The sequence below is a fragment of the Epithele typhae genome, assembly GCF_022376455.1.
Source record: "Epithele typhae strain CBS 203.58 chromosome Unknown BXZ73scaffold_155, whole genome shotgun sequence".
In the NCBI taxonomy this organism is placed as follows: Eukaryota; Fungi; Basidiomycota; class Agaricomycetes; order Polyporales; family Epitheliaceae; genus Epithele; species Epithele typhae.
Window position 1 is genome coordinate 1 of NW_025954346.1, and position 22,995 is coordinate 22,995.

A 22,995-nucleotide genomic window follows, 5' to 3' on the forward strand; every position below is an offset into this window, starting at 1 on the left:
TGAAGAGCCGCTCTGTCATACTGTTATTAAGAGATGCCGTGTTGACAAACTCTGCAACATCAAAGTCCAGCTCAGTTTTGAATGGACGCCAAGGATCGGCGTCGATTGCGGCGAGGTCGATGTCTGCAGAGCGACGAAATGCGTCCGGGGACTGGATGATTGGGGGCGGTTGGAATGAGGGTGATACTCAATTTTGATGTCGTTGATCGCAGGCGCCGAATCGCCGTCGACACCCGCACACTCGATATCCGCTGGATTCACACCCTCGTCAGCAGAGGGGACGATATCTAGAGCAGGATCTTGGCTGAATGACGATATTCCGAGGAGGAATAACAGTAGAAAACGAACCCGCATTCAGTGGAGTGTCAGATAAATTGCAGTGCGACATATTCAGATGTACATAGTCGTCGTCCGGGGCTACAACAGCAATGGGTATCCGTAGAAAAACGACATAAAACATATACTAACTGCGTGAGTGCCGGTTCCCTGGCTCGGATACAGCCGTAGCCTGTAGACTGGGCTGCCATGCGTGCGCCGCTCGTTGATCATCGAGAACTTCCGAAGATGGCGGGTGAGTACTTCGCTATACATGAGAAAGATTGGTACTGCGCACCTTGCCGGCTCTGCTCGAGCATGGCCTGATAACCGGTGCCGACATCAGCCCGCTTCTTGCAAGCCTTCTCGTGATTTGACTGTGCATTACGAGTTGAGCACGTCTTGCCGCAGTGCGAACATGGAGAGATTGGGAGCGCCGAGCCACGGCTTCGTGCACCTGATGCCATGGGATTCTTGGCTAGCATGTGCGAACAAGACGTGAGGAGATGAACATCAAGAGCGAAACGAATTGCTAGTACTTACCTCACAAGGAATGTTAAACTGTAGCTATAAACAGGGCAGGCCCGGTGCGCAGAAGGGAGCGCGTCCTTGACTAAGAACGAAAGTGTATGATTGGTATCGTCGGGGGGCGTCCTTGATGCGGAGAAGACGTACGATATGCACGGAGTATGGTCGGACTCGAGGGCCTGATGATCAGGATGCCGTGTGAGTGTGCTGTCAGCCGCAAAAAGCGGTGAGAAGAACATACAAATGATTTACACAAGGGCAGAGTCGATTGGGAGAGGTTGCAGAAGCGGAGAGCGAGAGCGAAAGCAGGGAACGGAAGAGGCGTTGCAATCGGATTGACATGGCATTCCAATCGGCGCTCAAGACGGCTTACATCATTGCGTTCCCATTGCAATCTCGGGCCGGCATGGCGATCGATTGCAAAGGCGCTTGCAAGGGCGTCTCAACGCGGAGCCATTGCAATGCCGATCGGCTTTTTCCGACAAGGGTCCGCGCCTGCAGAAGGGAGCCAAACCGGTTGTGTCGACGGTTGAGATCCCATCGACCACCCGTGGGATCTTCCGGTTGAGAGCGAGAAGGCGATGATACGACCCTGCAGCGATCCAATCCAGATCGACACAGTATCGATCCGTGACGCGCTTGGCGACTACTGCCTTGACAGCCGCTACCTCTGCCTCGTCCTCTAGGTCGAAGTGACATGCGATCGCAAAGACGCGCAGAGGGTCCTTGTCGAGGAAGCACGGGAGCAAGAGCTGCCTGCGCATCAGGCCTATGATTTTGGGTGAATCGAACTTCCTTCCTGCTTCGATGACGCGGCTGATGGTCTCGAAAGAAGCAACGGAGTGGTCCTCGGAGGGGTACAGGAGGCGGAGGAATGGGTCGATGGTCGCGCTGTCTTCGACGACGTCCACGCACGGCCGAACGGGGTCGGTGTCTTCGGCTTGAGGCAGGGTGAGCATGCTTTCGAAGAAGCCGGAGCCCAGGGAGAGGACGAGACGGTGGACATAGAAGTCGACGTGATCGCTGGTGCGGATGATAAGGTCCGTGTCCTCCCGGTCGAATGGTGCCTGCGCCTTGCGTGTTTCAATTGGGACTGGAGTAGGTGGATCGGGAGCAGCCTGGTCTGTGGGAACTGACATCGCGCGCTGTGGATGAGGCAGTCAATATCAACGGCGGCGATAGATTTGAGGACAATGAACACCGACCTGAGGATGAGAGGTGACAGAACAAATGAGAGGGAGCGGTGTATCGGAACACGCGTTTGACCTGCAGGTGTCTGCGAGTTGCACGTTTTACCGCAGCACATTCGCGCTAGTTGAACGTTGAATGCAGACGGCTCGGCGGACCGCTGCTCCATCCCGTCCACGAGATGGGACAGGTGTGCTACAAGTGCCACCTCCGGCTCCCTTCGCATGCTCCAAAACATCGCAGATGGCCCGACGAAGAGGCGGGAAAACGCACACAAACGATTGCTTCTCTCCAGCAACACGTCTCCCGGATAGAAGAGTGCCAATGCCCGCCTGTGGGCGCGAAATGCACGAGTGGGAGAGATGGAAGCGGACTCACGCTCGGAAATCGTAACATTCGGAGTCGGGTGGAGAGGCCATCCCGGGTGATGGCGAAAGTTCAAACGTTCAAGCTTCCATTCTGTCACGATCTGGGCCACGGGCGTAGAGGCTGATGTGTCGAGGGCTTGGACAGCCGAGAGAGGCCTGTCTTGAGGCTCGTGGCGCTAAATCGTGGAAACTCGGCGGCGGTTGAAGGGACAAGCATCCAGTAAGCCGTTGCGAGTGAATCCTCTTCGGAGTCGAGATATGTCGGTGAGGACTGAGCATGATCATCGGCGACCACATATGTAGGGCATCGCCTCGGGGAGAAATGGCCCGGAAAGGGACCGGGCCAGTCTGAGGCGCCGATCGCAACTCTGGATTTCGCTAAGTACGCCGAACGTCTTTGTGGGCACACTCGCAGGCATGATTAGCTGCTATGGCTCGTCAACGTTTCAACAGTCATTCAAGATGTATATGGTAACGCTTCTTATACATATCGTGTGTGGCGTCCTCGAATATAAATATACTGTGATCGCCCACGGCAGTCACCCCACCGACAACCTGAAGCGCCGCCGTACACCGAATCATTCCGCTGAATCGACCAAAGCATGTATCAAAACATGCTCGATTCCTTTTGCCACATCTGAGTCGCCGTTCCTGGAGAGCACGTCAACCCGCAGCTTCGACATTGCAGGGCGCCGTGAGCTTCACCTACATGCGAGAGCGGTTGAGCGAGTGCGCAAATATGTCATGAAAGCCCGAGACAGACCTTTCTCATCGAAACGTCCACCGCTTGCGCGTACTTCTCAAGAAACGCCAACGCCCACTCCAGCCTGCGCTCCGATGACGGGTAGACATCCTCCCCATAAGACCACGCAGAGGCACTGCTCTCTGCCTCGAGGAGCAGCCGCAACCCGCCCCGGGACCGGGAGAAGGCCTCGCGACGGACGACCGCCTCCTTGAGCTCGACGACGATGTCGTCGCTCAGCCACATCGGTGGGTTGTGCAGCTCGAGCGACTCGGGAAAGAGCGCGGCCAGGACATTGTTCACTGCGGGGCTGGCGGCGCGCGGCATCCGAGGGAGCCGGTTGACGGTGTCCACCTCCGCCGCGGCTTCCAAGCATCTTGTTGCGTAGAGTAGCAGGTCTCGGAAGGCTGGAGTGCGCACGTCCTCCATTTCGGGGACGTACACCTTTGATATCGAAGTTGCGTCACCATACTTCCTGACGACTGCATAGGCAAAGGCCTGTGCTTCGCGACGCAAGCCCGACCCGGCAGCTATGAAGTAGAGCTCCAAAGGGCGGGAGGCGGCTTCCTTGCGCAAGGAGGGGAGCATCAACCAGGCGACTTTGGTGAGGTTATATTTCGCGGCTGCGCGAAATACTTCGATAGCAGACGCCCCTGGATCGGAAATCGTGTGCGACGGGTAGCTCCCTTCCAAGAGACGAAGGACGACATCGGCGCCTTCCCTCATGCGGTATACAGGAAGGGTGAGAGAGGAGGAGTTGGAAGTCGTGTGGGTGTCCTGTTCCGCCAGATTGGACAGCCAACGAGACGAAGCGAGCGTGATGATCGTCTTGTGCACGAAGAAGGAATGCCCGTCCGCGGTCTGTAGCTCCAGGTCAGGGGGGAGATCTCGCGAGACCTCGGCGTTAAACTCCGCTGTCGTCTCCTCCTCCACCATGCCGGGCTCCAGGACCGCCACAAGGCTCCGCACAGAGGGCCCACGTTCACAGAATGGGGCCACTCCGGCGGTGTCCACCGTGAGAGCTCCGTTTGGCAGCACCTCCCGGGTCTTGCGGTTAAGTGCGAGGAGCCGATAGTATGACCCGGCTGCTATTTCGTCCAGATCGGCGCAGTACTGATCCATGACGCGATTGGTGACGACGGCCTCGACCGCTGCGATCGCTGCTTCGTTTTCCAGGTCGAAACGACACGCGATAGCGAAGACGCGGAGAGGGTCTTGGTTGAGGAAGCAGGGGAACAGGAGTTGTCGTCGCATCGTGCTGAGAATCTTCCGAGCCTCGAACTTCCTTCCCGCTTCCAAGACAGGGACAAAAATGTCGAGTGATGTGACGAGATAGTCTTCCGAGGGGTACAGGAGGCGCAGGAAGACGTCGATAGTCGTGCTGTCTTCGACAACGTGGACGCTGGCAGGGATCGGGTCGGTGTCTCGAGGTTGGGGGACGGTAAACATGCCGTCAAAGAACTGGGAGCCGACGGAGAGTATAGAACGATGGACGTAGAAGTCGACGTGATCGCGGGTGATGATGGTGAAGTCGGCGTCCTCACGGTTGAAGGGGGCTCCAGCCTTGCGCGCCTCATCTGTTGGGCTAGCATTAATGTCTTGGTTTGCAGAAAAAGTCATCGTTTACTCTGTTACATATCAAAGTCAGAAGCCGCTCAGATGCATACAAGAGCACAAATGACCGACCGGCACGGTGATCTCAGGGGAGCGAGGGAGAGAGGACACACTCGTTCGACTTGTATACACGTCTCCGCGCTCCGAATGCATTACCGCAGCACGTCCTTGCTCGTTGGGAATCGATGGCCACGCGGTCCCCTCATCATGCAATTGAGGTGGGAAGGTGGTGCCGCGAGGAATCGTCGTGTCGGCATGGTCGAGGGGGTGATGCGGGGAGAACAGGTCATCAACAGAGCCAGCTCCCGAAGGACTGCAAGGTCTCAGTTGCGCATATAGTGATGGATCGGGCCCGCGGTATAGACGTAGATCCTTCTCGTCCGCTTCCCCTCCGAGCAGGATATATCCGGAGGATAAGGAGACGGATGAACTCACGCTGTGGTATTTTCTCTCGTCCTCATTTTCCAACCCCCGCCACCTGGAAAGCGCGAAGCAGAGGACCATGAAAGTCATGGAAGACGGAGCACATGACACGTCGATCTGAAGTCATGCAATTCAGACCTCCGCTGCATACGACGGAGAAGGGACGCACACACCGTTCTCCCATTCACAGCGTCTGGCTATCCCCGCGTGACGCGAACACATCTGAAGTGGGAGGATGCCGCTGGTTGACGTGCAGACGTTTCGGTCTTGAAGTCAGACGTCCACAGGGATTTTGTACATAGAGTGATAGGGGTAACGGATATCGAGCAGATGGAATTTGACCTCGGAGATGAGCTGAAAGCTAGAACCGTCAGGTTAGAGGGCGCAAGTGCAAGCTGCGGAATGGCTGCCAGGCTCCAGTCTGCTCCAGTCGGCCCGTTGACACGTCCGCCATCGGGCCGTCTCGGGCCGCGACGCTTGGGGAAATATTATCGGGCTGCGAGCTGCTGCGAGCGGCGTACACGAGCGGGGGAACTTCTGCCTTTCTCTCTCCCTCACCCAAATGACATCCGAGTCGGGCGCATACCGGGATATCTCTTCTCATAATTGCGCTTTGACGGCCCTGATTCCAGCTGCATCGCGCAACGCGAAGCTCAACGCTCACTGCACACAGCTGTGTGACGGCGAGGCTTGGTGATAAGTCGCTCGAATACTCTCGTGCTGGCATACAGTGTTGCTGCGCTGGTCGGCTTCAATTAATTCGTCACATGCCTACTACTGCAGGTACTACGGTAGTCGAAGGTATGCTCCGGGCTCCATCAAGTTGCGCTGCGGTAAGCAGCCGTTGCGAGACATCGTTTATATACCGTCATGCTTTCATCTGCACCTCACCATTCCGTCCCCCCGCCACATGCTCAACACTGCAACCTATCCCCTCATCATTGCCATGCTCGAGGGTAACAAGGATTGTGTCACCATTGCTCCCCTCATGCTCGAAGGGCTTAAAAATGTGCTCGAAAGAGAGCTTTGTTCGCTGAGGTGGGTTCAATGTCGTGTATAGCTTCTGGTTGCTGATAATTGATTCGTACTTCTAGTTCGCCCTCAGTGAGTTCCACCACATCTTGCACTTTGCTTTCCCCCCGACTCAAATGCCGACAGCTGCTTGTCCTTTCCCAAGAACTTGTTTTGCTCAACTGCCACGCGCGTACACAGTACAACAACCGAGCTGTAATCCATCGCCTCCCCACCGAAATCCTCTCCCTGTGCTTCCTCTTCGCTCGCGATGCTACGATCGTCATCACAGAGCAACACGGCATGCACAGGATCAATCCCGCGACTGTTGTCGCGTTGAGCCATGTATGCAGTCGTTGGCGTACTGTTGCTCTCGAATGCTCCAGCCTCTGGGCCACCCTCTCCGTCAACTCCGCCTCATGCACCCACTTCGTCCAACATGCACGCTCCACTCCGCTGATTGTGTACATGAAGCCGGGCGACCTCAAACGCCTCTCTCCCGAGCTCCTGTGGCGCATCCCATATCCCCAAATTCGTTCTCTTCAGCTTTCGATCTCAGATGGCCGGCAGCTCCGGGCTCTCACATCCGTCCTCAAAGCTCTTGCTCCAACTCTCCATTCGTTGTCTATACAGATGACGGCTATACCGCGTTGGAACGACCAAACAGTGTCAGAGGTGGCGCTTTTCTCGGGACAAAAATCCAATCTCAGGAGTCTCCGCATCCACTGGCTAGCCACAGGTTGCGTCATTTTGCCCATAGATCACTTCCCATGTCTCCTTGAGCTCTCATTCATCCTCATCAGTTCACACACACTACCCATTTCCTCCTTGCAGGCCTGGTTGGCTGCTTTTCTGCAGCACACACCGCTCCTGGAGCGGCTTGACCTTTGCATCGCCCCGCAACTTAACCATGGCAACAGTCTCGACGGGTCATATACCGCTCACCAACAGGTTCCCTTACGTCATCTGCAGCGGCTTCGGCCACCCTTTTTTCCGCCAATATGCTATCTGCCTTCGAAATCCCTTCTCATACTGTTCTCAGCATCTCCTTATGTGATCCCGACTTCTACGACACGGCAAAAGCGTTGGTGCTTCAGCACGGAGGAAGACCCACCGACCTTGAAGTAATTCACGGAGGAAGTTGTCTGCGTCTCAGGAACGCGACATCTCAATTCGCGTTCCTGGTCAGCGGTATGCGATCTGTGAGATCATGGGACGACAGTACCATGCGTTTCTCGAGCATCCACCCCATCCTCGAGATCCTCGATGAGGTCAAAACCGTACGGATTCAGGACTTCCGTCCTCGGGTTTGGAATGAGACACAAATCGGTTCTGACTCAATTACAAAATCCGACTTCATGTTCAAGACCCTTCCCGCATTCACTCCCCTGGTGAAGACCCTCGCTCTACGGACCATACGCAGACACGGCGATCTCCCGCTCCGCGCTCTCCTCTCCCAATCTGAGCCCGTGCTCTGGCCCTGCCTCGAGGACGTCTGCGTCAGCGGCCTCCGGCCTCCCCTCAACGACCTGCACGCTGTCGAAGAGCGAGCGCGCAACGGCCACCCCCTCCGCCGCGTCGTCTTCTGCATCCCCAACACCATCACCTCGCGCGGGGCGCCGCTCAGTCCGTACCGCGTCGGGTCCGACGCGCACGGCTGGACGGACGTCGAGCAGTCCTCTGCGGACCTCTTCAACAGCTTCGCGCGCGTCTCGGAGGGGCCGCGCTGGACGACGTTGTCCCAGTGGTGGACGGATGGGGCAGGGCAGGGCGACACGTTCCCTACGGAAACCCTAGACGCTATTCATGGGGAGAACGAGTGGGTGCAGTACCCAACGGCGATACCTGGGGTGAGGACGGCGGAGGGGTACGAGCAAGCGTGGGAGAGGATCGTGCAGGTGTGCTCGGTGGGGTACTCGGCTGCGAAGGGGCTGAGGAAGCCGATGGTGGCCGGGCAGGGGCGGAGACTGTGGGGATCTTTCAAGGATATCGGGCGGTTGGATGAGTTGTGGTAGGACGTCTCCACTGCAAGCTCCATCGTTTCAGGGTGTACTTTGGAGTAGAAATGCGTATGGATCACGGACGAGTTGTCCTGCGCTGCGGATATTGATCTTGATGCATCGACTACGATCTCCACTCGCCCAGTTCACCGAACGCAATTGACATTCCGCCGTCAAATACTCGTTCTTGGACAGCGGGCTCACCACGTACCCCATGTTCGTCAACGTGATCGCGATGCCCTTGCCACTGAACGCGCTCTCCGCTCGTGCCCATCCCGGCCCCGAAGCCCATGCCGAGGCTTGTTCCGTGGATGGCGACGTGGTACGCGCGCAGGTGCTGCCGGATCACGCAGCCGAAGTCGACCGCGTCCATATGGCCTGGGTTCTAGTAGTCCAGGATCCAGATCGGGGAGTAGTCTTACTGGGCCGCGAGCTGCTTCGGCATGAGCGCGAAGGCGTCGGGCATGACTGGGTCTAGTTGGACACGTCCGCACTGGTGATCGAGACCTTGAGGCTTGGAGGGAGCTGCGGGAAATGGGTCAGCTCGTGGAGGGAGTACAGAGGATGCACGGTGGGCATGATCCGTGGTGGCGGAGTTGGTTTCGAGAAGTACTATAGAATGCGAGCGACAATTGGCAAAATCCTTGTACTTACTGGCATGCGGATGGAAGGAATGGCTGAGGCTCACTTTGGGAGTCTTTGCAGAGGGCGTATTGGGCTGTGCACTGAAGGACAGCTGCTCGGAGAAAGCGCCTCATCATGTATGATTTTGCAAGCGGCAGCCTTAGAAGCCTAGTCAGCTCAAGCCTGGAGGGCAACCTTGCATTGGACAGATTTTTCGCGGATGTTTGTGAGCGATAATTGCAGGAAGTTCAGGAGGGAGAGCTCAGGGCACACAACCAGGTTATGGTACCGTCGACTACACTGGTCGAGACTCGAGAATGCACAGCGCTTGTGCGCACCCCATTCGGAGTTTCAATCCTTCGGAGATGGCCGGAAAGCGTCTAAGGAGACGAGACTCGAGACTCGAGACTCGAGACTCGGGTTCTTCATCGTATCCTGCTACTCAGACCTATTACTTTTGTTTGCTCCCTCGAAGTTTCACCACAGCGCAAGAAACACCTCCATTATACGCCATGGTCTCATAATTGACGATTCTCTCATCGAATCAATGCCCGAGTGAAGTCGAGGTTTCGGGTGGGGGGAATGATACTGAAGCTCGGACGTGGCGTGCTGGACAGCATGAAGAGAGGATGCCCGGTATTTACCCTCTGCTTTATCCGCGCTAGCATTCGCTCATTTGTCGTTAGAGGCAATACCTCTTCACCGTGACACACGGTGGGAACCAATGTCCTCATCTACACCTATTCCGCGACTTCCTCTTGTGGTTTCGCTCTTGACGCGGAGCTGCTCTGGCTGAGTAATGACCGACGCAACCGGATTGACCGACTGTACGCGCTCTTACGCCCAAGTGAGCGTCATGATTCATCTCATTGCCAGTTGGATTCAGCTGACGCGATTCAATAGTGCGTCCTGAAGTAGTGCTTCGGAGCAGAGCCTACTCCGCGCTGTCGGAGTGGACATGGAGTTTGTAAGCCAGTAGTCCCCAATTTCACGGATCACGACACATTTCGTCAGATCGGCTTCGGGTTGCGCTTTGGATTCTCTTTCTCGTCCCACGCCAGGTGCGCATTTCGTCCGCGTCTGCCGGTTTCACAGTGGCATATATATGCAGGTCTGCACTACAAGGGCCCGCACAACACTTTCAACGATCTGAACATCACTTCAAGAATGGCCGCCACTGCAGTCCTTTCCTCCCGCGACGTTCCGACGACGCTCAACTACTACACCCCCACTGCGGCTGGAAAGCCATACCACTACGTCGAGGAGCCTCCCGCCGGCAAGCCCAAGACCAACGTCGGTCAGGAGCCGCACTCGGTCCTCATTCACAATGCCCGCGGACGCGAGGACGAGTTCGGGCTCGACAAGAGCGGCTTCCAGTTCGTCAAGTGGCCGAGCGTGGAGCGCGAGTTCGACGATGAAGAACGGATCAAGTCGGTGTACTACCCCGAGGTGGAGGAGCTGCTGAAAAGGTCGCGGGGGCAAAGCGCGTCTTTATCTTCGACCACACTCTCAGGTGAGTCGCGAGCGCTGTCCTGGGTGCTGTTCGACCGACGGATCTCACGCGTACTGCAGGCGCAAGGTCTCCGAAGGGCCAAGGACAACGCGCAGAACCGCGGGCCCGTGGTGAGTGGTTTCGTCTCTGCCTGCACCCCTCGCATTGACGGCGCACCCCAGCAACTGGTCCACATCGACCAGACGTACAATGCAAGCGTCGAGCGCGTCAAGCATCACCTCCCGAGGACGCCGACCGCCTGTTGAAGTCGCGCGTGCGGATCATCAACGTCTGGCGGCCGATCCACCACCCCGTCGCGCACTTTCCGCTCGCCGTGTCCGACTGGCGTCACCTGGACGAGAAAGACCTCGTCCCGTCCGACCTGATCTACCCGACCCGGACGGGAGGGACGTACAGCGTGCGGTACAACGCGGAGCACCGTGGTACTACCTCGCAGATCAGACGCCTGAGGCGGTGACGCTGATCAAGTGCTACGACTCGGAGGAGGACAGGGCTCGGCTGACGCCGCATTCCGCGTTCGCGGACGAGAGCAGCCCTGCGGACGCGCCCCACCGGGAGTCGATTGAGATCCGTGCGCTCGTCTTCGACAGCGAGTAGAGTGTCCACTTGGGTATGCGGTCCTTGCTCTTGACATCACTTGCTTGATAGTGTTGATGTACTGTAGGAGAGTCTCGTGCTGTTCTCTTATGCCTGCCAATCACTTGTGCACTATGGATCCTAAAGCCTTACCACGGTGTTGTGTCCCATTCAAATATGATATGAGCACGTAAAGACCTCGTGCGTTTTATTTAAAGCGAAGCGAGCGCAGCTCGGGTGCCAGTGCTGTTCTTGCTGCGGCTTAGTCAGCTCTGCGGACAGACTTATAATAGCTGGCGAGGGTGGAGCCAGCACAGTTTGGCCTCTGACAATAACCTCCCACTCTCTGCCTGCACTGGACCTGCCCCGGTCCCGTATCGCTACTAAGTACAGTTTTCTCCAAGCCCGACACGCTCATGTGGTCTCAGCATCTGCCGATCGGCCAAGGCCCATCCGGGTTCGTCACGCCGTGACAAGCCCGATTGCCCAGCCCATCGACGGGCAGTCTCAAGTGTGCGCGGCCCACAGCGGCGGTCGAGGTTGTGTGTGGTAATAGCGGGCAGAGCTACGAAGGTGAGTGCTTGCCACGACATGGCCCTTAGCCTATGTGGAAGGCGGGAGACTACCCTTAGTAGTCATGCTCGACCTCGGCGGGCGATGCAGCGGGCACGGGCACCATCACGGTTCACCAAGGCAGCAGTGACTGGACTCACTTTGCGTGCGATCAACATGTGTTGATCGCATGCAAACGGCCTCGGTGAGCCGCCTGAGAAGGTCCCCGACGTCTTATATACCCGCGCACCCCTTTCGAACGCCATTCCCGTCTCTTTCTCGCCCCCACCGTCTCCCTCGTCTCCCCACCGCCAAGGCCATGGCCTCCGTCGCTCTTTCTATTGCCCTCTTCGCCGGCGTTGCCGCCGCGCAGTCTTCCACCGTGAACTTTGCGCCCACCCCTCTTATCAACGTCAAGTACCCCCGTCCCTCCGACGCCCCCTACCAAGTCTTTGATTTCAATGGCCATGACATCTACACGCGCGGATACCAATCCGGCTACAACATCTGTAATTCCACCACCGAGGGCCAGGACTCCTCTGCCAGACCGTCTCCAGAACTCCATCATGGGTCCTCCCCATCCTTTTTCCCCTTGAGCCTCACTAATGTCTATTCATCTCCAGACTTCTGCCTCTGGGCTCCTACCAAGCTCTCAGAGATTGGCGATGCCGAGGGTGATGTCGTCGCCTGGTGCACCAAGAAAGGCCACGGCACTCGCATCATCCCTGAAGGTACCATCAAGGGCATGCAGCTCCTTTTCGACGGAGAGGCGTACATGATGACCGGCAGCATCGACCAGACCAAGCTCAACATAGTTGCCGGTGACTTCGGTGGCGAGCTCGACTCCGGAGGACAGGATGGCGTACGTCGTTGCTTTGATTTCACGTCAACTGTGTGTTTAACAACCACGTCTACCTGTAGCGTGGTAACCCCATCGGCGGTCTCTTGTACTCCACCACCTTCTCCCCTGATGGTCAGCTCTTCCAGACCCGTCACTGGACCGAGTATGTGTCTCTCATATGCTGCATTGTGGACGTTATCTGACTCTTTGCAGGTTCATCGGCAGCAACCAGTTCTGCTTCAAGTGGTGCAAGGATGACGGCCCGAACGCGGCCGGCAAGTGCCAGCACACTCTTGATCGTATCGGTCTTGCGTACAACTGCCCCAGCAAGTACACCGTTGGTGCGGGCCAAGCCGATGGCGAGTTCGAAGTCTGCGACTCGGACTCCTTCCCCATCCCTGGTGTCTACACCGACGCCGCGGGTGCCACTCAGTCGTACGCTCAGCCCCCCGAGTCCCAAGGCGCCATCACCTCGATCCCCTACGACCCCACGGCCGCGGCGACGCGCGCCTGCACAACCTTCGCCTCTGCCGCCCTCTTTACCGATGCCGTCGCTGCGCCGTCCAGTGGTACGTCCGCCGGCACCACTACCGGCGCTCCCAGCACCAAGACCAACGGTGTTTCCACCACGAAGAGCAGCAGTGGCTCGAACCCCACCAGCTCGTCCTCTTCGAAGACCAACGGCACCAGCAGCGCCTCCGGCGCCATCCCCGCCGCCGATGCCCTCCCGATGTCGCTCTTCGCAACTGTCATCGGTGTGCTCTCCGCAATTGCCATGTTCGCGTAGATACCCTACGGTATGCTGGCTGGTGATGTCGCAATTAACTTGCATGATCATGGACTTTGTTTCACGGTTTTCTCTACGTGTGGGTCTCTCTATCTCGGACTTTGACTTCGTGCCTGCGTTGCGGCGGCACCCCCAAGTACACTATTACCCTTATCACGATCCCCCGGGTTCCTCGTTCACCGACTTGGCGACCGACATCACCTGCTTGTTGCGGTTCTGTTCCGATGCGGCGTCAAGTCGCCGAGTGTGAGCTGAGCGCGTGTGGCAGGACGGACGATCAACGCCTCGAATTCCTCGTCGCTCCATTGGCTGGTCGATCTCGTTCAGGGCACATGTTGGTGAGTGCGGACACCAGCAAACGTGACAAGACGTGACAACGGCTTCACGTCGCGCGCACTGGGGCACCGGTACTTATGTACCTCTCTTTGAAGATTCGGCCGGCTCGCTGGACTGTTAGAACATCTTAGCGTCCTTCGCCTTGTCGCGACAAGCAGTAATTGTGTCGAAAGGTGCGAGAGATGGCGCCCCCACACGTCTGCCGTCGAGCACCAGCGAGCACCGCCCCGCGGAGAGGGCCACCGCGGGCGAGCTCCCGAGTGAGCAGGCACCCGGCTCGCATTCTGACCAGTCCGCCGCGGCGCGTCAGATCTTCAGACGTCAATACGACGTCGATCTCGAGGCGTCGACAGTTCGGAGCACAGTTCGGAGAGCCGGCGTGACTTCATTCCCGCTCCCGCCTGCGGGGGGCCGATGGACCTGCGCGTCGAAAAATCTCGTATACAGTACAGCGAAACACATACAGCACCTCCCATCTGCACGTCCCATGCTCCAACGTCGGACCGCATTCTTGCGCATGCCGCGAGCTCGCCGGGCTCACATATCAAACTTCGAGCGTGACCTGTCGACGCGAGCGAAGGTGAGCAAAGCACGCCTGGCCAGCCTCCCGAACGGAAGGGCGCGCGGCCCGCACTCACGCCGTCGATCGCCCCGTCGATCTCCGTCTGCAGCGTCGCCGCCACCTCGCCCACCGCGCGCACGAGGCCCGCGAGGTGGCCCGCCCGCGCGGGCGGCCACGCCTGCGCCTGCGCCTCGGGGGACGCGAGCAGCGCGCCGGCGGCGTACGCGCTCGCCACGGGCGCCCAGGGCGCCCGGGTGCCCTCCGCGACCGCCTTTCCGTCCCTCTCGAGCAACGCGCACAGCCATGTCTCCGCCGTCTTCAACACGCTCTCCGGGGTGCGTGTGGCCGGCGGCCGCGCTGTCCGTGTCGCCTGGGGGGCCGGTGACGCATAGAAATCGGCAATGGAGTCGGCGGGGATGGTCGGAGCGGGGGCGGGGGCGGGCGGGCGAGCCACAGCGCTCGGCGCCGCGAGCACGGCCGCGAGTGCTTCCCGCCAGCGCGCCGCCGCGAGCGTGTACTTGGCCGCGACCGCCCGCGCGCACGCGGCGTGGTACGTGAGCAGGTGGTGGTACGCGCGGGCGGGCGCGGCGTCCATCGCGCTGGTGTAGACCCCCTCGAGCCGCTTGGAGAGCGTGTGCCGCGCAGCGATGCGTAGGAGGTTGGCGCCGAGCTTGTACCGCGCGCCGTGCAGGTATGCGTCGAGCGGTGTGGCAGCGGCGAGGCGGCGCCAGCACGCCTCCGCGGCCTTGGCGAGGCTGGGCAGAGGAGTGCGCTGGGCGACGGAGAGGACAGCGGAGAGGCGGGCGAGGTCCGCGGTGAGGGCGTCACCGCAGGTGTAGAAGAAGCGCAGGACCTCCTCGGCGGTGCCGGGGTCCATGTCGATGTGCACGGTGGAGCCAGGCGCAGTGGTTTTAACGAGCGAGGGGGCGTGAAGTTTGAGGATGAGGTGGTGGACGTGGAAGACGGCGCCGCCCAGGCATTGTAACGTACAGTCGGCTGGAGGATCGTCTGGGATAAAATTCGAGGCGCAGTCCGTAGGCGAGGCACTGAAAGGCACGGGAGTCTGGTTGGTTTGCACAGGAGGATGCGCTTGCCGAGGCGTCCGCTGCCCAAAAAGCCAGTCGATGGAAAATTTGACCTTGATGTCCTGGCGAAGGTGGAAGTACTGTCCGGCGGTGGTGCCTTCAAGGATTCCAAAACCTTCGCTCTGCAGCATACTCTCCAGGTTGGGAAGTCCTGTGCCTCGCATCGCCGCCGCAGCGTATTGCTGGGTCTGCTCGAGGTGGCAGCGAACGCCGATGACCCAGACAAATAGGGGACGTAAGTGTGCACCTGCTCGAAGCTTGTCAATCATGTAAGTAACAGGCCACTCCATCTCGTATTTCTGAGCAGCTTTGATAACGGGGATTGTGTCTTCAAGCTTGGAGAAGTTTTGTTTGTTCGTTGGGTAGCAGAGGAACAGCAAGTAACGCCAGGTTTGAGCGTCTTCGGCGACGTCGACGACGGGCAATAGGTCTCGTTCCTGCTCTCGAGGCTGTGGCAGAGTAAGCATGTCTGCGAAGACGGGAGAGGCTTCGGCGAGAATGTGCTGGTGGACACGGAAATCGACAAGATCTGATGAGCGGATAATGAGGTTCGTAGAGGGTTTGTCGAACGGCGGACCACTGGGAGTGGGTACACGACTTCCTTGGGATGGAGAAGACGGATTGGCAGACATGGTGTTCGGTGTGGAAGTTAGCACGAACAAGGAGAGATCTACATCAGCAAAAGGTGTTTTTAACGGTAGCGCCCGATAGCACGCGACACTGCCATATCGGGACAGGTCGTCTATTGTCTGCGCGACAAATGATGGTAGCAGAACGGTAGCAGCTGATATTCATTCATCTTTACTATGAGGTTCGATCAAATCTTGTGGCCGCAGACAGGATATGATGGATCTACTACAGGCACAAGTAGCTTGAACAGAAAGCTGTAGTCGATGATAGTAGACGATCATGCGCTCCTTCAAGGGTGAATCACGGGGCGCGCGAGGTGCACAAGAGGTTTGTATTAGCTATACGGTCGGCTCGTAAGGACGCGAACACTGCGCGCGGCGGAGAACGCGATGCGCGCGAGGATATGCGGACGGACGTCAGCGCGGGCGCCTGTTCCTCTTACGCGCCGCGCGCGGAGGCCTCTGTCCAGCATCGACGGCGAGCCCATCCTCTGCTCCCCCAATATTTCCTGACGCCTTTCCTCCCTTTCGTTGATCTCTGGCTCCTCTTTTTGATACGCGAATGCTCTTCTTCATCAGAATGTCTGCTTCTTTGGGATACGCGATCCGAACGCGGAACATCGAGTCGCCGGCGGCGGGCGCCGTGAAGTTCTTGCTCACTTGAGCATTGTCTCGGCCTTTCACATTCCGTCTGGGATCATTTCCGTTTACCAATGTGCATAAGGTGTGCTTCTATGGCTTGTTCTCCATTAGGTGCGCACTTCATAAGCTGAAGCGACCCAGTCCCCAAACAGCGGGGCGGGCAGCCTCAAGTGTTCATCGCACAGAGAACGAATTCCTCACCCTCACGGTGGCGCAATATGTGCGGGAGAAAAACTGGGACACTCCCCTGGAGGACCTCGACCTTCCGCACGACACTTACATGCGAGCGCGAGCTCGTGAACTGGAGCAAGGCCTACTCCGTGGACCACCGCTACGAGAGTCAGCGGAGCGCTCTGTTCGATGCTCTCGTTGTCACGAGCTGCGCGGCAAACTCCCGCACAGGGCACTGGGCGAGGGATCGAGAGTTAAGTCAAGATATATACATCGCTGGGGCCCGAGACGTACAGAGGTCCGTGTTAGTAGTGACATTCTGAGGTCTAAAAGTTGCTTACGGTGATTTCTTTGCTAATTGTTGTGACCCGATGCGGCAGCACCGCAGTGGCGTCCCGCTTTGGCCTCTCTATTGTTTCCAGACACGGGCGCGTGTGCTGGGTTGCGCGCCTACTGGGCTTTATCCGCGACCACCATCATCCCCCAAGCGCAATGTGCCACTCACACTCGCGCGCGATGTATCAAGACACGGTCAGTTCTTCCTCATTCATCAGCATCTCACTCACGTACACACTTCTGTCAACATCGACATCGACATGGCTTTTGACACCGCACTCACACCGGCGAAAACCCGCGCCCTCAAGACTGCGGGTACAAAGGTACGCTTGAGTACTCATGTTGCTTACGGCCACGGGTCAGTCACATGTGAGGCCTGATTCCTTAGCCTCGCCGACAGTTTCGACGCGGCGCCGCGCGCTCCCACACGAGCCAGCGACCCAACACTGACCATTCGCTTGCCATTGGGGATTCAAGGCGATGTGGAGGTGATGCGGCAGCCACCGGCTCCGTGGGAGCACGGTGTACAGGTATGTCTTCAGAACGTCCGAGCGCGGCAGGCGAGCAGGATATCACGGTGCACCGCATGGTCGAGCCCACGCATCCTGAGCTCCTGCTGCTAGATCTGCGCGCGACCGCTTCCGGTAGGCGTTGCTGAACGCGCGCGACGCGTCCACCCCGAGCAGCCGCCCGTTCTGCAGAGGCAGCGGCTCACTGGTTTGTGTCCCTCTTCCTTCTATACCGAGATCGATTCTGCAGCCGCTCATTCCGCCAAGTTCACAGCGGCCTCGACCGACGAGTCACAGTACTCGCACTTCACCTGGGCGATTGCCCCGCGCAAGCAGCGGTCTCGAGTCGGCCCACATGTCCGTCTCCCACCACTACTGTGTCCTCATCGAGGACGAGGGGATCGCCCTCTGTGGGCTCCTCATTATCGACCCTATAGGGTACCCTCAGGTACGTCCTTGGTGGAGCAGCATACGTCTGGGAATCACGGCTGATTGTGCGTTCGGTGGAGCTGGACAAGCAAATTACGATCAACGACCTCCCCGTGGGCCGCTCTGTCGAGGGGACGATCCGGGCATTCCAGTTCTCCCGGGTGCGTCTCTCTTCCTCCGCGTTCCCTGTGGCCGCTCCCACTGACTTCTCCCGCCTCCCTCCCCCTTCCCCGACCCGACGATCCACGCTCAAGGCGACCACCTCTCCACGCCCAACCAATTCACCCTTTCGCGCCCATGGCGCCCCTCCATGCCCAACCTGTCTATCTTGCCGCGCTCAACCGAGCTTTCCGCGCTCTCCACCCCAGATACGAAATTTCTACATTACTGACCACTCCGATAGTACTCACGATAGGGAACACTCCCTCAATTCGGGGAGACGTGCTGGTCGAGAGGCTTCAAGCTCAGCCACATCGCCGACCATGTAAGTTCTTTGTTCCGCTCATGTGTCCGTTGCGTAGAATACCGGCTGTTTCGTATTTACCCCGAATGGATTATTGTGCGATTGGAATTATGGGTGCGCCCCAGTGTGCGACGGAAGGCGATAGTGTTCCGCAGTTATCTGTCATCTCCTCCGCCAACTCTGACCTCTTATCGTGTACCGCTATCATCTGATGCGCCGCAGATGACCGGTATATGGTCGCGCGCGCACCCAGAACTGATAGCACTGTCCGCGAGATACGATCATCATTTGATAGTGGAAGAAGCAGACGATAGTACACTACGAGTTACTGCATTACTTGGATGCTCAGCTACTGTCTATTGTCTTCGCTATCACTAACTATCGTACGCTACGAATGCCCCCGTGCACTATCAGACGCTACCGTTTCCGCGCCCACTTTGCTGATGTAAGCCTCGGATGCGTCGACGTCAGCTCATATGATTACATAATCTGCTTGCTCTTTGTCCCTTATCTTGATCAGTCTGAACCATGACCCTGACTACGACTTTCCTCACTGAATTCAATACCTTTCCTCATCCCATAACTGGTGTTATAGATCGTTGGGATTCAGTGGCCTGCCGCGACTGCAAGCTCACAGGCACCTTTCGTACGTGACTCAATTCTCAAGTACTTCTGCACCGTTGATCAATGAAGAACAGAGAGGATCCCCTTGGAGTCCGCTCGTTTGCGAACTGAACGGCACCGATCTAGAGCTATAACCAAGATAAATCCCTACCCCCACACGTTGCCACTCCGCGCAGGAGAAGGACAATGTATTCGCATTGTCTACGCGACCAAAACGCCCCGTGTCGCGTTGCTGCACGCGTCGTCCACGTTCGGTCGCATGTCTTCTCTCGCCCCGTATGTATGGCTGCAACAAAGAGGATATGCATAATCTAGCCAGCATGTACGAGGTCGAGTCATACCATGGGTGTAAGCGACTTCCTCGAGAAACGTAGGATACCTGTCCCACAGTCCGTTATCTGGCGTGCGATTTCAAATTCATCTCCGAAAACGGATTGGGATGATTCACGATCCCTACGCGCATTTCATCATAATACTCAGGGAAGCCGCAAGATTGCGGTCATCATCACTCACAACTTGATTCAGGGTAGGTTTGTTTCACGATTTATCGCGTCGTCTGTCTTTCGACTCACGATCTCTGGCGACCTGATACCTGGACACAAGACAAACCACTTAGCCCCCCCGCCGTCGCATATTACGCCCAGACCGTGGCACTTCCTCGTCTCGCCAATTCCCGATCCACTTGCCGATGTAGTCCGCCTCAAATATGACTGACAAAGCCAACAATCAGTGAGCAGCGTGAGCATGTTGACGAATACCAGAGTTTGCAACCTCGGTGTATGTAATGTGTTCATTAATGCCACCGGGATAGCTGACGGACAATGGGAAGTTCGAACAAGGTATATATACTGGAGCCCGGCACCGTCGTCCTTCCAACACTCCCGCAACTCACAACCTTGCCTTCACACCTCAAACTTCCCTATGCAACTGCCACCGCCACAGTCATCAGCACGCGCGACGTCCCTACGACCCTCAACTACTACGCCCCGATCGGTACCGAGGAGCCGTACCAGTACGCGCTGGACCCGCCCGCAGGCAAGCTTCCGAACAACATCGGCGCCGACACGCACCCGGTCACCGTCCGCGACGCCCGCGGACGCGAGGACGAGTTCGGACTCCTCGACAAGAGCGGCTTCCAGTTGGTCAAGTGGCCGAGCGTCGAGAGCGAGTTCGACGACGAGGAGCGCATCAAGGCACAGTACTACCCCGAGGTCGAGGAGCTGCTCAAGAAGGTCACGGGCGCGAAGCGCGTCTTCCTCTTCAGGTGAGTGCACCTGAGCTCAAGCGCGTACGTTCGGTAGTGCTGATCGCCTTTTCGTCCCTCCAGGCCCAAGCCTGACGAGAACGCCAAGCCCGGCCCGCAGAACCGTGGCCCCGTCGTACGTTCCTTTTGCTGCTGTCTTCCATCCATCCTCGAGCTCACTGTCGCTACAGGAGCGCGTGCACATCGACCAGACGCCCAACGCCAGCGTCGACCGTGTCAAGTACCACCTCCCCGAAGAGGCCGACCGCCTGCTCAAGTCGCGCGTCCGGATCATCAACGTCTGGCGGCTGATCCACCACCCCGTCGCGCACAACCCGCTCGCGGTGTCCGACTGGCGCCACCTCGACGAGAGGGACCTCGTGAAGGCGAACTTCATCTACCCGGACCGGAACGGGGAGACGTACATGGTGTGGTACAGCGCGGGGCACCGGTGGTGCTACCTCGCGGACCAGACGCCCGAGGAGGTGACGCTGATCAAGTGCTACGACTCGGAGGAGGACCGGGCGCGGCTCACGCCGCACTCGGCGTTCTCGGACGCGGGCGCACCGGAGAGCGCGCCGCACCGGGAGTCGATCGAGGTGCGCGCGCTCGTCTTCGACTCGGAGTCAACGGACAGCGGAGGAGAATCAGAGTAATGGAGGACGACATGGATTCTGACGCCCCGCTGAGGATCAAGGGTACCTGGATATGCTGTATTTCGGCCGGAACATAGATAGACGTGTTACTTGACATGCCCCTCCTGTGCGAACACGAGCCGTTTCGCATGCATAGCTTGGCCTAGTCAGCGTCAGCACTGGTATAACTGTTGGCAGACCGAATCTTGCCCCAGCAATCGCTTCGGCTACGCTGTCCCGCACCGTCTCGGAGAGCTTCAGCGAGAGCGACGAACCCGTTGCGGTAGTAGTACCCTTCCTCTTACCTTCCGCTGAAGCGAGCAGCGCGCCCATGCTATACGTCGACGCGCCCGCGCCCGCCCCAGGGCCCAGGCCCCGCGTCCCGTTTTCGGTGCTCGTGCTCCGGCATCCACTTGCATGTGGAGGCTCCATGCCGTCCCTCCACTTCCCCCTCGCGGGCGCGAGCTCCGCCGACACCGCGCACCCGCACGCCATGTGGGACAGTGGTAGGCCGTCGTAGGCATGCCTTGAGCGGCGTCTCCGGATCCAGGTCGAAGAGGGGGTCCAATTGCTTTGAGGTCTAGAAGCTGCCCAAGCTAGAGGGCGTACTGCCAGTGCGACTTGCGCTCGAGCTGACTGACGGAGATCGAAGCATCGCCGGCAGTGACATGTTCTAGAGCTTTTGAATCATCGGCTTGTAGTAGGCTCTCGAGCTTCTCCATCCCGCCCGCAGAGATCTTTCCCGTGGCTCTCTGCTCCACCGCCCCTAGGATGCAGAGTTCAGCGCGGCCGATAGACGGAGTGTGTGGGAGAGCACGTAGGACTGGAGGTGCGCGACGAGGATTGAAGCAATGGGACATTCCATTTCCATGCCGTCTTTCTGCGCGGCTGCCAAAACCGGTCCCATGTCCTTCGGCTGTCGATACCTCAGTGACTGACAGCACTGTGGGAGAAGCGAGCGCCCGCCGCGGCGTCTTGTTATCCTCGGAGACGTCTATAGAGGGCAATATTCTGCGAGTGAGGCCTGAATCCTCGTAGGGGGGCTGCATGAACATTTCCGCGAAGACGGGCGACGCTTTTGCGATGGACGCAATAAGACTCGGTGAGATCGGCAGGTGATGAAGGTGGTGGTATTGCCAGGGTTTGTCGAACAGATGTCTCGCTGACCACCACCTCTGCGGCTTTCGGTGGTAATACCTGAAAATATTGGGCATGAAGACTCGACAGCGCGCAGACACAGAGACCTACTTACCATGGTGGTAAAGAGTCAAAATTCGTGTGGTGACGTGGGCGGCAATGGCGGCCCGGCTCGGAACAAGCCGTGCGTATTCTGGCACCCACCCTTGAGATCTTGAGAACCGCGGCCCTTCGCCACCACCACTATCGTCAACAACCACCGATATCCCTCTCATACATTTATCTTGCGAGCTTTTCTTCTCATAAAGAGGCCCGAGATATGTCTCACGCATCACGTACCGCCAATCGTATCTAGAAAGTCGGCACGCTGAGATTAGTATAAGTATGCTCGCGCAGGTATGCCACATCTTACCCTTTCAGCTCAGCTCACCTCTTCGGGGACAGGAAAAACAGTGGAAATGAACTCGCATTTCCCCCACGGAATACTCTCGCCCCTTCCTCAACCACAATACCCTAAGCTTTGGCACGCGGGGCGTATGACACTCTCCGGGATCCAGAGCCACGCCGAGACCGACAGTGCCAACGTCGCTGCACCGAATGGGAACCAACCAAAACCTGGAGCCCGATTATCAGCCAGGTCGCGCACACACCCCTCGCGGTGTCGAGCCAGCGCAATATTCCCCGCACTGCTCTTCTTTCGGGACCGCGTCGGCGGCACATTCAGCACCAAATTTCGCCGTCGCGCATCGGTGGAGGTACCTCGCGGACCAGAGGTTGGAGGAGATGACACATCGAGTGGACGCGAAGGACGGGGAGGGCCCAGCGCTCGCGACGCCGCACTCGGCGTCCGTGGACCCTTGCGTCCACCGTACTTAGGTTCGGCCACTGGAAAGCAGGTCGTTTGTTTGGAAATGACTTGATCATCGTTCCTAACGAGATCGCCTTTCGTGCCGCGTCATGACCGCTCACTGTTCTGCCGAAAATCACCGTTCAACTTGCCACACGTCGCAGGGGCCGCAACTTCGAGCACCGACGGCCGCCCACCGCAGCCACACTCCGCACCCCGACCTCGTAAACAATACCTCGGTCCCCGCCCCCCGTCCTCCCGACGC

At 58.2% G+C, this 22,995-nt stretch overlaps 7 protein-coding genes across 7 annotated transcripts; 5 read left to right on the forward strand and 2 right to left on the reverse strand.

The window, feature by feature from the left end:
• Window positions 1-1,217: 1,217 nt before the first annotated feature.
• Window positions 1,218-4,761, reverse strand: BXZ73DRAFT_57418 (uncharacterized protein; the record flags this gene model as incomplete). The annotated part of the gene is made up of 2 exons (XM_048021581.1): window positions 1,218-1,988; window positions 3,163-4,761. 2 exons carry the CDS (start codon window positions 4,759-4,761, stop codon window positions 1,218-1,220), a joined length of 2,370 nt encoding a protein of 789 aa, XP_047871181.1.
• A 1,327-nt stretch (window positions 4,762-6,088) lies between these two features.
• BXZ73DRAFT_83046 (uncharacterized protein) lies at window positions 6,089-8,667 on the forward strand (the record flags this gene model as incomplete). Its single annotated transcript, XM_048023849.1, has 6 exons — window positions 6,089-6,216; window positions 6,273-6,282; window positions 6,391-6,534; window positions 7,024-7,118; window positions 7,232-8,200; window positions 8,385-8,667. The coding sequence occupies 6 exons, from the start codon at window positions 6,089-6,091 to the stop codon at window positions 8,665-8,667; spliced, it is 1,629 nt and encodes a 542-aa protein (XP_047871182.1).
• A 1,313-nt stretch (window positions 8,668-9,980) lies between these two features.
• BXZ73DRAFT_108331 (uncharacterized protein) lies at window positions 9,981-10,923 on the forward strand (the record flags this gene model as incomplete). Its single annotated transcript, XM_048017134.1, has 4 exons — window positions 9,981-10,326; window positions 10,386-10,436; window positions 10,488-10,723; window positions 10,768-10,923. 4 exons carry the CDS (start codon window positions 9,981-9,983, stop codon window positions 10,921-10,923), a joined length of 789 nt encoding a protein of 262 aa, XP_047871183.1.
• An 850-nt stretch (window positions 10,924-11,773) lies between these two features.
• Window positions 11,774-13,082, forward strand: BXZ73DRAFT_93504 (uncharacterized protein; the record flags this gene model as incomplete). The annotated part of the gene is made up of 4 exons (XM_048026677.1): window positions 11,774-12,003; window positions 12,052-12,316; window positions 12,376-12,458; window positions 12,509-13,082. The coding sequence occupies 4 exons, from the start codon at window positions 11,774-11,776 to the stop codon at window positions 13,080-13,082; spliced, it is 1,152 nt and encodes a 383-aa protein (XP_047871184.1).
• An 880-nt stretch (window positions 13,083-13,962) lies between these two features.
• On the reverse strand, window positions 13,963-15,697 carry BXZ73DRAFT_108333 (uncharacterized protein; the record flags this gene model as incomplete). The annotated part of the gene is made up of 2 exons (XM_048017135.1): window positions 13,963-13,980; window positions 14,057-15,697. The coding sequence occupies 2 exons, from the start codon at window positions 15,695-15,697 to the stop codon at window positions 13,963-13,965; spliced, it is 1,659 nt and encodes a 552-aa protein (XP_047871185.1).
• Window positions 15,698-17,707: 2,010 nt separating this feature from the next.
• On the forward strand, window positions 17,708-17,939 carry BXZ73DRAFT_23060 (uncharacterized protein; the record flags this gene model as incomplete). Its single annotated transcript, XM_048017665.1, has 2 exons — window positions 17,708-17,800; window positions 17,871-17,939. Coding segments are annotated over 2 exons (162 nt in total), but the record flags the coding sequence as incomplete, so codon positions are not given.
• A 1,750-nt stretch (window positions 17,940-19,689) lies between these two features.
• On the forward strand, window positions 19,690-20,767 carry BXZ73DRAFT_57416 (uncharacterized protein; the record flags this gene model as incomplete). The annotated part of the gene is made up of 3 exons (XM_048021580.1): window positions 19,690-20,132; window positions 20,196-20,247; window positions 20,303-20,767. The coding sequence occupies 3 exons, from the start codon at window positions 19,690-19,692 to the stop codon at window positions 20,765-20,767; spliced, it is 960 nt and encodes a 319-aa protein (XP_047871187.1).
• Between the last annotated feature and the right edge of the window lie 2,228 nt (window positions 20,768-22,995).